Here is a 13,705-nt window from a genome sequence, read left to right as displayed (position 1 = left end):
AGGAGTTCCGAGCTGATCCTTGATGCAGTCCCACCTCCACCTTAAATTCTTCTGTCACACCTATGGCATTTGTCACTGCTGTTCTGCTGCATGTCCTGTACTACTCTAACATATTTCTCCCCCACACCAGACTTGCACATGCAGTACCACAATTCCTCTCTTGGTACTCTGTCATAGGCTTTCTCTCGGTCTACAAAGACACAATGTAGCTCTTTCTGACCTTCTCTGTACTTTTCCATGAGCATCCTCAAGGCAAATAATGCATCTGTGGTACTCTTTCTTGACATGAAACCATACTGTTGCTCACAGATACTTACTTCTGTCCTGGGTCTAGCCTCCACTACTCTTTCCCATGAGTTAATCATGTGGCTCATCATCTCTATTCCTTTATATTTTCCACACCTCTGACCATCACCTTTGTTCTTAAAAATGGGGACTAGCACACTTTTCCTACATGCTACTGGTATCTTCTCACCCGCTAGTATTCTATTGAATAAGTTGGTCAAAAACTCCACAGCCACCTCTCCAAATTGCTTCCATACCTCCACTGGTATTTCATCAGGTTCAAATGTCTTTCGATTTTTCATTCTGTTCAGTACCTTTCTGACTTCCCCCTTACTAATCATTGCCACTTCCTGGTTATTCACGCTTGCCTCTTCTACTCTACCTCTGCTCGCATTTTCTTCATTCATTAACTTCTCAAAGTACTCCTTCCATCTACTTATCAGACTACTGGCACCAGTCAACATATTTCCATCGCTATGCTTAATCACCTTTACTTGCTGCACTTCCTTCCCTTCTCTATCCCTCTGTCTGGCCAACCTCTAGAGATCATTCGTTTCGTTTCTAACCTGGTGTACATGTCGTCAAATGTCTCTTGATTAATCTTCACCACCTCTACCATTGCCCTATGTCGCATCTCAATGTTTTCTTTGCGCCTCTCCTTAGTGCTCTCGGTGCCCCACTTCTTCGCGAATCTCTTTCCTTGTATGAGTTCCTGTATTTTGGGGTTCCACCATTAAGTCTCCTTCTCCATTTTCCTACCAGAAGGCACCCCAGTTACTGCCTGCCTCTCAGGATACCTTAGCCTGAAAATACAAAATGGGTCATGGATGGGGAGCTTTCAGCATGACAATGACCCAAAGCACTCAAACAATCAAATGAAAGAGTTGTTAAAGGAGAAGCACAATACAGTCATGGAGTGGCCTCACCAGCCTCCACACCTAAATCCCAAGGAAAACCTGTGGAGGGAGCTGTAGCTCAAGTTGCCAAGATGTAGTCTTGAAACCTTAAGGGTTTGGATAGTATTTGCAAAGAGGAATGGCCCGAATTTTCTCCCATGATGTCTGCAAACCTGGTGATGAACTACAAGAAATGACTGCTCTCTGTATTGGCTGCCACAAAATCTCCACAAAGTCGCGAGTCATGTTTTGATGAGGGTGTCAAATACTTATATCCCTCAATGAACTGCAAAATATCCTAAATCTTTCTTAAATCCCAGCTCGCACAGCACCCAATTTCCTTGGTCTCTCCCACGGGTGGTGAGCTCATGGGAAGGCTTTAACTTTTTGAATAGTCTAAATGCATGCCATTTTAGTGCTATTCTTTGATGTTTGAAGAGTGTAAATAATTCTTTTTTTTGGGGGGGGGGCATGGGGGTTTTGTGTAACAGTACGAATAGGAGAAGTATCATTCATCATCATCCATCTATCAGAATCATAAAAAGAATTAAAGGACAGCTGAGAAATGATGTTGGCAAGTCAAAATTCCCAAGAAAAAGATAATTCCTTGATTCCATGCAGATATGTCCCCTGGGGGCTGAATGATTAGATCAATGTAATCTAATTGGATGCTTACTCGGTTTCCTGGACTTGTATCTGATTAAGTAAAAATTTCCCAATCAATGATGGTTGGGGGGAGTGTAATAGCTCAGCAAATAAGCCACACAGATGGTATTCTTAGATGGACTTTTAATTCTTTTGTATAAAATAGTATTGGTGGGCATCTATGCATTGGGATATACATGGATGTTTGTGTATATACATACACACACACACACACAGTGAAGAAAATAAGTATTTGAATACCCTGCTATATTGCAAGTTCTCCCACTTAGACATCATGGAGGGGTCTGAAATTTTCATCGTAGGTGCATGTCCACTGTGAAAGACATCATCTAAAAAGGAAAATGCAGAAATGACAATGTATGATTTTTTAATGATTTATTTGTGTGATACAGCTGCAAATAAGCATTTGAACACCTGAGAAAACCAATGTTAATATTTGGTACAGTCTCTGTTTGCAATTACAGAGGTCAAACGTTTCCTGTAGTTGTTCACCAGGTTTGCACACACTGCAGGAGGGGTTTTGGCCCACTCCTCCACACAGATATTCACTAGATCAGACAGGTTTCTGGGCTGTTGCTGAGAAACACAGAGTTTCAGCTCCCTTCAATGGTTTTCTATTGGGTTTAGGTCTGGACACTGGCTCGGCCACGCCAGAACCTTGACATGCTTCTGACGGAGCACCTCCTTGGTTTTCCTTGCTGTGTGCTTCGGGTCATTGTCATGTTGAAACACCCAGCCACGACCCATTTTCAATGCTCTGACTGAGGGAAAGACGTTGTTCCCCAAAATCTCACAATACATGGCCGTGGTTATCCTCTCCTTAATACAGTGCAGTTGTCATGTCTCATGTGCAGAAAAACACCCCGAAAGCATGATGCTACCACCCCCATGCTTCGCAGAAGGGGTGGTGTTCTTGGGATGGAACTCATTATTCATCTTCCTCCAAACACGGTCAGTGGAATTATGACCAAAAAGTTCAATTTTGGTCTCGTCTGACCACAAAACTTTCTCCCATTGCTTCTCTGTATCATCCAAACTTAAAGGGGAAATCCAGTGCTTTGAATGAACAGTGTATCAAATAGGTCATGTAATATGTACCCTATTTGACAATGTGATGTTAAATCCACTCTCATTTAATAGTTTTTTGAGAAGATTTTTATCGACAATTACGAATTTTCAGGGGCACTGCCATTTTCGCGAGTCACATGACCTACGTGCGTGGATGTGACATGTACCGTGCCGCATCAAAGGCTCGTTTACATGGGACACCATTTATGCCCAGCGACGATTTCTCTTATTTATCCTCATCTGATAAAGGAATAGCAGTATCGGTTGATCACGAAGACTTGCATGCAGATTTGAACCTGTGGCTGTAATTAAGGCGGGCCGCGAGCTCCCAGGCGGCGGGACGCGAGCCGAGCTTCCAGGTGGCGGAGGCCATTAGCCCCAGATGCCAAAGCTAGGCTAAAGGCATCCGTCGCTGCCGGAGGTGGGCCGCGAGCTCCCTCGGCAGGCCACGAGTTGAGCCTCCAGGCAGCAGAGGGTGTGAGCCCCGGATGCCAAAGCTAGGCTAAAGGCCAACGCTGTTCCCGAAGGCGGCCCACGAGCTCTGAGCTTCGACGTCCGGGGCTAACGGCCTCAGCCCGCCGCTGGAGCTCGCTTGTCAGTTTCCGCATCATTCCCGTCCGAAGAACCATCCGCGGCTGCCGGCCCGGAGCTCTGGGGACCTTTATTTGCGCATTTATGTCCCACTTGTTGGCCTCCGAGTAGTTAGATTCTCTGTCATTCCGCCTGAAGAACCATCCGAATATTAAACATTTACAGCCACAGGTTCAAATCTGTACGGAAGTATTCCTCCGTCTTCCCGATCAACCGATACTACTATTTCTTCATCAGATGAGGATAAATCCGAGAAATCAGCGCTGGGCATTATGGTCTCCCATGTAATCGAGTGTTGGAATGGCATGTAACACGTCACATCCACGCACGTAGGTCATGTGACTCGCGAAAATGGCAGCGCCTCTGAAAATTCGTAATTGTCGATAAAAATCTTCTCAAAACCCTTTTAAATGACAAAGGATTTAACATCACAGTGTCAAAATAGGGTACATATTACACGACCTATTGATACACTGTTCATGCAAAGCACTGGATTTCCCCTATAAGACGAGCCTTGACATGTGCTCGTTTAAGCAGGGGAACCTTCCGTGCCATGCATGATTTCAAACCATGACGTCTTAGTGTATCACCAGCAGTCACTTTGGAAATATTGTTCCCAGCTCTTTTCAGGTCATTGACCAAGTCCTGTCGTGTAGTCCTGGGCTGATTCCTCACCTTTCTTAGGATCATTGAGCGCTCAGGAGGTGCTATCTGGCGTGGGGCTCCACTCTGATTGAGATTCATGATTGAGTCATGTTTAGTTTCTTCCATTTTCGAATGATTGCTCCAACAGTGGACTTTTTTCACCAAGCTGCTTGGCAATTTCTCCGTAGCCTTTTCCAGCCGTGTGGAGTACAATTTTGTCTCTGGTGTCTTTGGACAGGTCTTTGGTCTTGGCCATGTTACAAGTTTGAGTCTTACTGATTGTATGGGGTGCAGAGGTTTCTTTATGCAGCTAACAACCTCACACAGGTGCATCTGATTCAGGATAATACATGGAGTAGAGGTGGATCTTTAAAGGCGGACTAACGGGTCTTTGAGGGTTAGAATTCTAGCTGATAGACAGGTGTTCAAATACTTATTTGCTGGTGTATCACACAAATAAATCGTTAAAAAATATCATACATTGTGATTTCTGGATTTTTCTTTTTACATTATTTCTCTCACACTGGACATGCACCCACGATGAAAATTTTAGACCCTTCCATGATTTCTAAGTGGGAGAACTTGCAATATAGCAGGGTGTTAAAATTCTTATTTTCTTCACTGCATATATACACAATATATACCCCAGATTACAGGGACTCTGGCTGCAGCTGGATTTAGCTGTTCAAGGTTGTTATGAGACAATTACCACCACACTTCTACCTGTCTGCTTGAACATTGATTATTGTCCTGTGGATTCATTCCACTTCGGGACATCTGTGATCGGGATCTAAATTAACTTTCATAGTCACTCAGGTGGCTATCCTGATAGCATACGCGTCACCAAATCAAAAACCTGAAATTGGCTTGTTTCCTCCATTTCTATGGGTATTTGTGTAACAAAATTTGAATCACAGCATTAAGGAGGTTCTGAAGTGTCACACCAAATGAAAAGGAGTAGCTTCATGGATGAACTCTTCTGTAATGAGGTGGACACGAATCCTGGGCCCAAATCAGACCATCAAGATTGCACAATTCCACAAAGAGTCCATTGATATTTGGACAAATATAAACTACTCACGGAAAACAATGAGGACAAATGTATGTCATGAAAAATAACTATGAATGTACTGTATAAATCTTGTGAAGGAAGATTCTCCACTGGGATGAAGGGCAAAGTTTTTAAAACAGTGGTGAGGCCGGCCATGATATATGGATTAGAGAGACTGAAGAGGCACTGAAGAAACAACAGGAAGCAGAACTAGGTAGCAGAAATGAAGATGCTGAGGTTCTCACTTGGAGTGAACAGGTTGGATAAGGTGAGAAATGAGCTCATTAGAGGGACAGCCAAAGTTGGATGTTTTGGACACAAGGTTAAAGAGACCAGACTTAGGTTGTTTGGACATGTTCAGAGGCGAGAGAGTGAATATATATTGGTAGAGGGGTGCTGAGGATGGAGCTGGCAGGCAAAACCGCGAGAGGAAGACCAAAGAAAAGGTTGATCGATATTGTGAGAGAGGACATGAAGACAGTGGGTGTTAGAGAGGACGATTCATGAGATAGGCTTTGATGGAAAAAGATGACACGCTGTGGCGACCCTTAACGGGACAAACAAAAAGGAAAAGAACAAGAATGTACTGTATAAATCTATTGAAAAAATGATTGGAGCCACTGGCTCCATTATCAGCAGTGGTGTACAAAGCTGTGAGCAAAGCGGGTTTCTTGTTAGTGTTAAAGCTGCACCTTAGTGCATAATTGAAATGACAACACAGTATCGCAAGTCCCTAAACAAACGAGTATATTATTCCGAGTACACTTCTCTAAAGACTCTTAACTAATAGATGGATGGATGGATGGATGGATGGATGGATGGATGGATGGATGGATGGATGGATGGATGGATGGAAACTGTGAATGTGAAAGAGTTTGCACGTGCATATATGAAAATATGAAAGTAAGTGGCAGTTTGATATTGGGGCATAAAGGCACACACACCATTACTCCCACCCAAGAAAAGATTACGAAACTGTTCAACTAGCAAAGCTCTGGGATGATTGATGGAGGGTAAAAGGTCTTACTTAGGCGATGTCATCTGTGCAGTGCGTTAAACCGGCTCACAGTATGGACTACAATAAAGTGTTCTGTGTTTAAAGTGTTTTAAAATGTTCTCACTTTTCATTCTAAATATTATTCAAGGTAAGTATTGTAAATCCTTCAGTTAGACAGTACTTAACTTGCATAACCCATTTATGACCATGCATGTCAGGATGACCCACATGCATTATGCACTTAATAGTAGTAAAACTATATTGATGTGTTCATTTAAAAAGTAACAACAAAAAATACAGATTTTACAAAGGAAAATCAAAATAGTGTAGTGATAGTGAAATCGTGCATTACTATACACTTTTATGGCATTGCATCTGACACTATGCATTGTAGATTCAACAGTAACCTCCCAATTGCTTTCATTCAGCTATTCACATAGCAAATTTTGTAATTTGCAAAATACATGTAAATTGGCTGGTAACCAGTTCAGGGTGTACCGCGCCTTCTGCCTGATGACAGCTGGGATGGGCTCCAGCATTCCTGCGACCCTTGTGAGTATAAGCGGTTAAGAAAATGGATGGATGGATGTTGGATTATCAACCTTCATACCATCACCATTCAGTTATGCTTTGCTGGGAAATACTATGGATCCATAAGTAATAATGCGTTACTTCTCTCTTTCCTAAAGTGTCTAAATCACTGCTCAGTATTCACTGTTGGTTTTTCTTATCTCTGGTCTACTCCTAGTGGTTGAAGTGTTCAGAGTTGAAGTAGAGTAGAATCAAAAAAGCCAAAGTCATCTCAATGTCTGACAGGCCCTCCTACCACCTGGTGGAACCATTTGAGATTTCAGACAAGGTCCAATGAATGTAGTCATGATTTTGGTATTATTCAGACAATTCTATTCCAATGAATGGCGGGCCGGATTGAAATGGGCAACGGGCCCTCGGGCCGTAGTTTGCTCACCTCTGGTATGAATAGATTATCGTTACTGGAGCATGTACAGGAAGGCAGTCATTGTTTTCCCTGTTGGTCACGTGACTATTGAGATATAGCGGATTTTACTATTTTGGGGGGGAAAGAACTCACTTGCTGCTGCTTGCAACTCAAGATAACAATCTCTCCCAAAAAAAATATGTAAATTGGTTCAATATAATATACAGAGTATATTGTCGGAACCCTCTCTTTGTCCAAAGAATATTCACCTGCACAAAAAGAATATTTTCTTCCGTTAGAGCCGCTTCACAGACAGTAAATGGGATGCTTTGTTGACACATTGACAGCTCCCCCGGGGTTTAATCGGAACATTCTATGGTTCATAATGGTTAGAACTACAACAGATGAACTTCATTGGAATGCAAAAGCTCAATTTGTTCAAGAACTGTCAAACTTGCGCCACATATCTGCTGCGGAGTTATATTTTTGTCTCATTTTTGTCATTATTTTCAATGAAAGAGCTATATGTGACAGTGCTGTGAGCAAAGCGGGTTTCTTCCGCTTAGATCACAGTCGGTGGTTGAAGAACATTTCATTTTATAGAAAACAGACTGTGTATGAAAGGGTTTTCAAAGGTTACCAAGAGCAATCACTGCTTGTCAGTAGAGATTATTTTCTTGAGTTGTTGTTTTTTTTTTTTTTTGGTATGCATGTTTTAAACTTTTTTTGGGCTATCTAATGTACAACACAAAGGTTTTACCAATTTGCAATTTTCTTCCAGGTGTGATGGGTGAATATGAGCCAAAGATTGAAGTTCAGTTTCCTGAGGTTGTTCATGTTGCCAAAGGATCCACAGTCAAGCTGGAATGCTTTGCACTGGGAAAGTAAGGCAACACTTGCATCAGGAAAAGCATTGTCATTTGCACACCAAAGGAAAAATCTTACTCGAAAGTTATCTGCAAGTTTTCTTTTGCATTTTTCCATCTCAGCTGCTATTCTCGTGTATCTCAAGTCAAGATCGCATGGCTGAGATAGAAGCATTTATAAGCCTCAGTTGGAATAAAAAGTTATTTTTTTTCAATGGAATGGAAACCCAAACTGCACCACTAGATAATATTATTAAAGTAAAAATGTCTGACTTTAACTCAATGGGGTCAAAGGTAATTCCTGCAGTTTTAAATTCAGATGGGAATGAAAGACCAATTAAGCTCTTAAACCTTTTGTATGAATATATAACACAAGTTAATGTGACCAAGGACACATTGATCCTGAAAATGCCAGAGAAAAGCTGACTATACAATTCATGTTCTTGCCTTCTATTTCAACAAAATTGCAGATGCTCCCGATCCTAGTGAAACCTAAGTATGCACACGCACACACACACGCACACACACGCACATACGCACACATATATGCATAAGTAAAGACCATCAAATCCACTAATATCAAATGACTGAATGTATTTTCATTTTCCAACATAGAAAAAATGTTTTTGGTTGAGTTGCAGTATATTAAGGAACATTTGAAGGAATGACTTGATAAATAATAACAGAATAATGTTTAAATTGTGTCAATTTCACGAAACAAATTTAGGCTAAACACTGTAACTCCACTACATGTAGTCTTTTGTAATAGATGTAATAATTCTTCAAATACAGAAAATAACAACAACAATCATGGACATGGAATAACCAAAAAAAGCAGACACCTGTTGTTTCTTGGGAAATAAATATTTTAAGATATCTAATGTAGTGGTGAGTTTTTTATGATTTTATGTATTTTTTTTTATTCACTTTAATAACTTCAATCCAAAATTCCTGTCTCTCTTCTCACCAGCCCAGTTCCTTCGATAAACTGGAGAAAGGTGGATGGCGTACCTTTCCCCAGGAAAGTGGACATAAGGAAAGCAAGTGCTGTTCTGGAAATCCCATACTTCCAACAGGAGGATGCTGGCACATATGAGTGTATAGCAGAGAATTCCAGGGGAATGAACACAGTCAAGGGAAAGCTTTCATTTTATGGTAGGTTCTGGTTCTGGTGATCCTGCGACACATACAGTACATGACCAGCATGAAATGCTTTTATTATCTCTCAGACCTGCATCAACTAAACAGCAGCAACACTAGACACTTGCAGTATGTCCCGCGTGGCTTACATGAGAAGAGAGGTTTATTTTAACAGCACATCAAAATGATTAAAGACTGTCAGTCATGATGCCTCTACTATTTTGATCCAGATTAAAAGGAGTTATGTGGATGAAACTGAGCCCTTGCCTATGACCTTGATGGTGAGCTATTGGGTTCCACCAGATGGCATCATGATTGACATTTTTCCAACTTCAATGGAAATGAAAGCTATTAAAAGCACTATACATAGAGCAGTAGCACATATGTCAGGGACATAATCTTCCCCAAAGCATCTGGAATGACAGGACAGGACCCACCCATTGTTGTGAATAATGCAATAGTTGAACATTCTCCCCTACAGATTTCAGCTACTTTGTATAAAAAAACAATAACAATACAAAAACTTTAATTTTCAAGCTTGAGCTGGATAGATTTATCCATCCATCCATCCATCCATCCATCCATCCATCCATCTTCTACCATTTCTCCAGGTCGAGCTGTAGGGGCAGTAGCTTTAGCAAAAATACCGAGATTTCCCTTTACCCAGCCACTTCATCCAGCCCTTCCGGAGGGATCCCAAGGTTTTCCCAGACCACGCCGAGAGACATAGTCCCTCCAGCATATCCTGGGTCGTCCCCGGGGTCTTTTTCCGGTGGGATGTGCCCTGAACACTTCAGCATGGAGGCGTCCAGGAGGCATCCAGATCAGATGCCCCAACCACGTCATCTGGCTCCTCTCAATACGGAGGAGGAGTGGCTCAACACTGCAAGGCTCAGCTTCTCACCCTTGTGGAGGAAACTCTTTTCGGCCGCTTGTATCCGGGATCTTGTTCTTTCAGTCACAACCCACAGCTCGTGACCATAGGTAAGTGGAGGAACATAGATAGAATGATAAATTGAGAGTGTCACCTTTCAAATTACCTCCTACTTTATCACAATGGACTGAAACAAACTCCGGATCACTGCAAACGCTGCACCAATCTACCTGTCGATCTCCCACTCCATTCTTCCCTCACTCGTGAACAAGACCCCAACATACTTGAACTCATCCAGTTGGAGCAGGATCTCATCCCCAACCCAGAGAGGGCATGTCACACATTTCTGACTGAGGATCACGGTCTCTGATTTGGAGGTGTTCACACTCGGCTGCGAACCGCACCACTGAGAGTTGGAGATCACAGCTTGATGAAGCCGAGAGAACCACATCATCTGCTTAGAGAGGAGATGCAATGCTGAAGCCAGCGAACCAGACACCCTCCATGCCTCGACCATGCCTAGAGATTGTATCCATAAAAGTTATGAACAAAATCAGTGACAAAGGGTAGCCTTGGTGGAGTCCAACTCTCAGCACAAATGTGTCCAACTTATCTGCCGGCAATGTGGACCAAACTCTGATACAGGTCATACAGCGACCGAAGAGCCCATATCACGAGGTTCCTTACCCCATACTCCTGAAGAACCACCCACAGGACTCCCCGAGGGACACAGCCGAATGTCTTCCACAAGTCCACAAAACATATGTAGACTGGTTGGGTGAACTCCCATGCACCCTTGAGGATTCTGCCAAGGATGTAGAGCTGGTCCTCTGTTCCACAGCCAGGACGAAAACCACATTGCCTCAACTGAAACTGAGGTTCTACTTCCCGACAGACCCTCCTTTCCAGCACTCCTGAAAAGACCTTATCGGGGTGGCTGAGGAGTATAATCCCCCAGAAGTAGTTATCCCTACCCCACACCCACCCCAGATACTGTTAGCATGGGCCCTGTTAAAGTGGCAATTCGGTGTCTCCTCCAAGAGTCATATACCACATTTGTGCAATCTCAAGTCCTGTGCAAAGGGCCACCTTCAATCTCATTTTCCATAAATGTAATAGATTATAGTACATTATTTGGCAAGAGCTCAAATAGAAGACAATCCAAATTGAGGTCCAAGTTCCAGTAAAATAGGGGATGCAAGTGAACAAGTAACATCTGGGGGGGAAAAGAAAAACAAAAGAACTATTCCACACCCTTTCTGAACCATGGCTTGTCTTTGAAATGGCTTATGGCTGTCTTCCCAGACACATAGAAAAGAGACATCCATCCATTATCCAAGCCGTTTATCCTCACAAGGGTCTTGGGAGAGCCGAAGCCTATCCCAGCTACATTCGGGTGAAAGGCGGACTACACCCTGAACTGGTCGCGAGTTAGTCGGAGGCAGATATCGACACCATCACTGAACGGGAATGGATCCCACGCTGCCTGCACCAAAGTCAGGCTTGTGCACAACTATGCCATCAGTGACCAGAAGAGACAGTACCAAGCCAATCTTGACCTGTCATGAGTATCTTTTGCTCTGGAACACTTTCACTGGAATTTGAGCATGTGGAGGAACGTTATGTTCAGTAAGGAGTCCATATTCTGCCTATATAAGTTGGCTGATTGCTTAAGGTGTGGAATTGAAGGGAAGAACATGATGAATACTAACCGGAACTAACACTAAGAACCCTAAGCATAACCCTAATGCTTAGAGCAAACCTGGGTATAACATTCCTTGTATTCCATATCCAGCCCATCCACACTCTCTCATCGACCCTTACAATCTTCCATCCATCCATCTATCCATCCATTTTCTTAGCTGCTTATCCTCATAAAGGTCACGGGAGTGCTGGAGCCTATCCCAGCTGTCAACGGGCAGTAGGCGGGGTACACCCTGAACTGGTTGCCAGCCAATCGCAGGACACATAGAGAAAAACAGCCAAACTCACAATCACACCTAGGGACAATTTAGAGTGTTCAATTAATGTTGCATGTTTTTGGTATGTAGAATGCAGGCACAGGTAGAACATTAAGCTCCACACAGGTGGGTCCGGGATTGAACCCGGGACCTCAGAACTGTGAGGCCAACGCTTTACCACCTGATCCACCGTGCCGCCCCTCACAATCTTACGAAGTCAAAATAAAAAGTCAAATGAAGCTGTTGCTTTTATTTTGAAATCATCTCTCCATGTGTCACATAGGGAAGAGGTGCAAATGTTTTTGAATGAGTTTTTATTAGACTGCGCGCATGCATGTGGGAAATATAAACGAGTGTGAGCAAGAGCAACAATTTTAGTAAAGTTCTTTTCCGATGTAAAGTGGTACAAAGTTCAGTTCACTGCTACCGTTGAGTTCCTAGATCACAATTAAAAAATTGAACTAAGTTCACTGTTTCAAAAATGAACCAGTTCATAGTTGTTTTGTTTTTTTTAATGTTCCTGACAGGCTATTTCTCTCAAAATACAGATATTGAATTTCCGCATTGTTTCCGCCCATTCAATTCACAATTGTCAGCTGCAGCCTTCACCCTATGATTTGAAAAACATGAGAAAAACTGTATTACTTTCATAGATGTTTAAATGAGGCACCAAAAACAGGACGTTTGTCCTCAATCTGCAAATACACCACAATATCACAGGAGCAAGGATGTAATGATATTCATAACTTTGTATTCCTTGCAACTTTTGTTGACTAAATTGGTAAAATATTGTGTATATTCTATTATTACATTTTGAAAAATAAATTCTGAATTATGACCGTGTAATCGCACCATGTTTTAATGAAAATGTTCTGGAACAAATAAGTTTCCTAGTACTGTAATCCATTTTTACAATGAAATGTTACAAAATCACCCATTCACTCTCATTCATGCAGTGTTGCTGAATGTAGCTCCCACACACAGGCTGCTGCAATATGTATGCTGAATTTTAACATGAATGGCAGTTGCCATCCCCGACATATAAAGGCTTGTATAATGTGTTCAGATAGGTTTTGTCTTGCAAGTGTCAACAAAAGCTGGCATGTTTGAATGAAAAAAAACCGTACTCAGTCTTTTAAAAGATGGCATAATGAGCACGTTCTGAATAATGTTCATCAGACAGAAATAGAATAGAATAGAATAGAATAGAATAGATAGAATAGAATAGAATAGAATAGAATAGGCGGCAAGGTGGCTCAGATGGTAAAGCGTTGGGCTCACAGTTCTGAGGTCCTGGTTTCAATCCCAGACTCACCTGTGTGAAGTTTGCATGTCCTCCCCGTGCCTGCAAGGGTTTCCTCCGGGCATTTCGGTTTCCTCCCACATTCCAAAAACATCCAACATTAATTTGACACTCTAAATTGCCCCTAGGTGTGATTGTGAGTCTGGCTCTTTGTCTCAATGTGCCCTGCGATTGGCTGGCAACCAGTTCAGGGTGTACCCTGCCTCCTGCCTGTTGACAGCTGGGATAGGCTCCAGCACTCCCCGCAACCCTCGTGAGGATAAGTGGTGAAGAAAATGGATAGAATAGAATGCCTTTATTGTTAAATAAATACATAAAATAGATTAAAAAGTAAGATATCTAAAATGGAATGCATAAAATATATTACACCGGTTGTTGAAATCAGCATGGCTTCACATATTGATTAATAGCACGGTTAAAGATGG

At 42.3% G+C, this 13,705-nt stretch overlaps 1 protein-coding gene across 2 annotated transcripts in view; it reads left to right on the top strand.

Annotated features, from left to right (window-relative positions):
• Window positions 1–13,705, top strand: part of LOC133507602 (contactin-4-like) — a 242,846-nt gene that overhangs the window by 136,012 nt on the left and 93,129 nt on the right. For both annotated transcript variants that reach the window (XM_061832828.1, XM_061832829.1), the window contains 2 exons: window positions 7,918–8,020; window positions 8,973–9,157. In XM_061832828.1, coding sequence (XP_061688812.1) covers window positions 7,918–8,020; window positions 8,973–9,157 — 288 coding nt within the window. The remainder of the gene's footprint in view (window positions 1–7,917; window positions 8,021–8,972; window positions 9,158–13,705) is intronic.

Source organism: Syngnathoides biaculeatus, chromosome 10 (assembly GCF_019802595.1).
Source record: "Syngnathoides biaculeatus isolate LvHL_M chromosome 10, ASM1980259v1, whole genome shotgun sequence".
NCBI lineage: Eukaryota > Metazoa > Chordata > Actinopteri > Syngnathiformes > Syngnathidae > Syngnathoides > Syngnathoides biaculeatus.
This window is presented reverse-complemented; position numbering and strand designations above follow the sequence as displayed.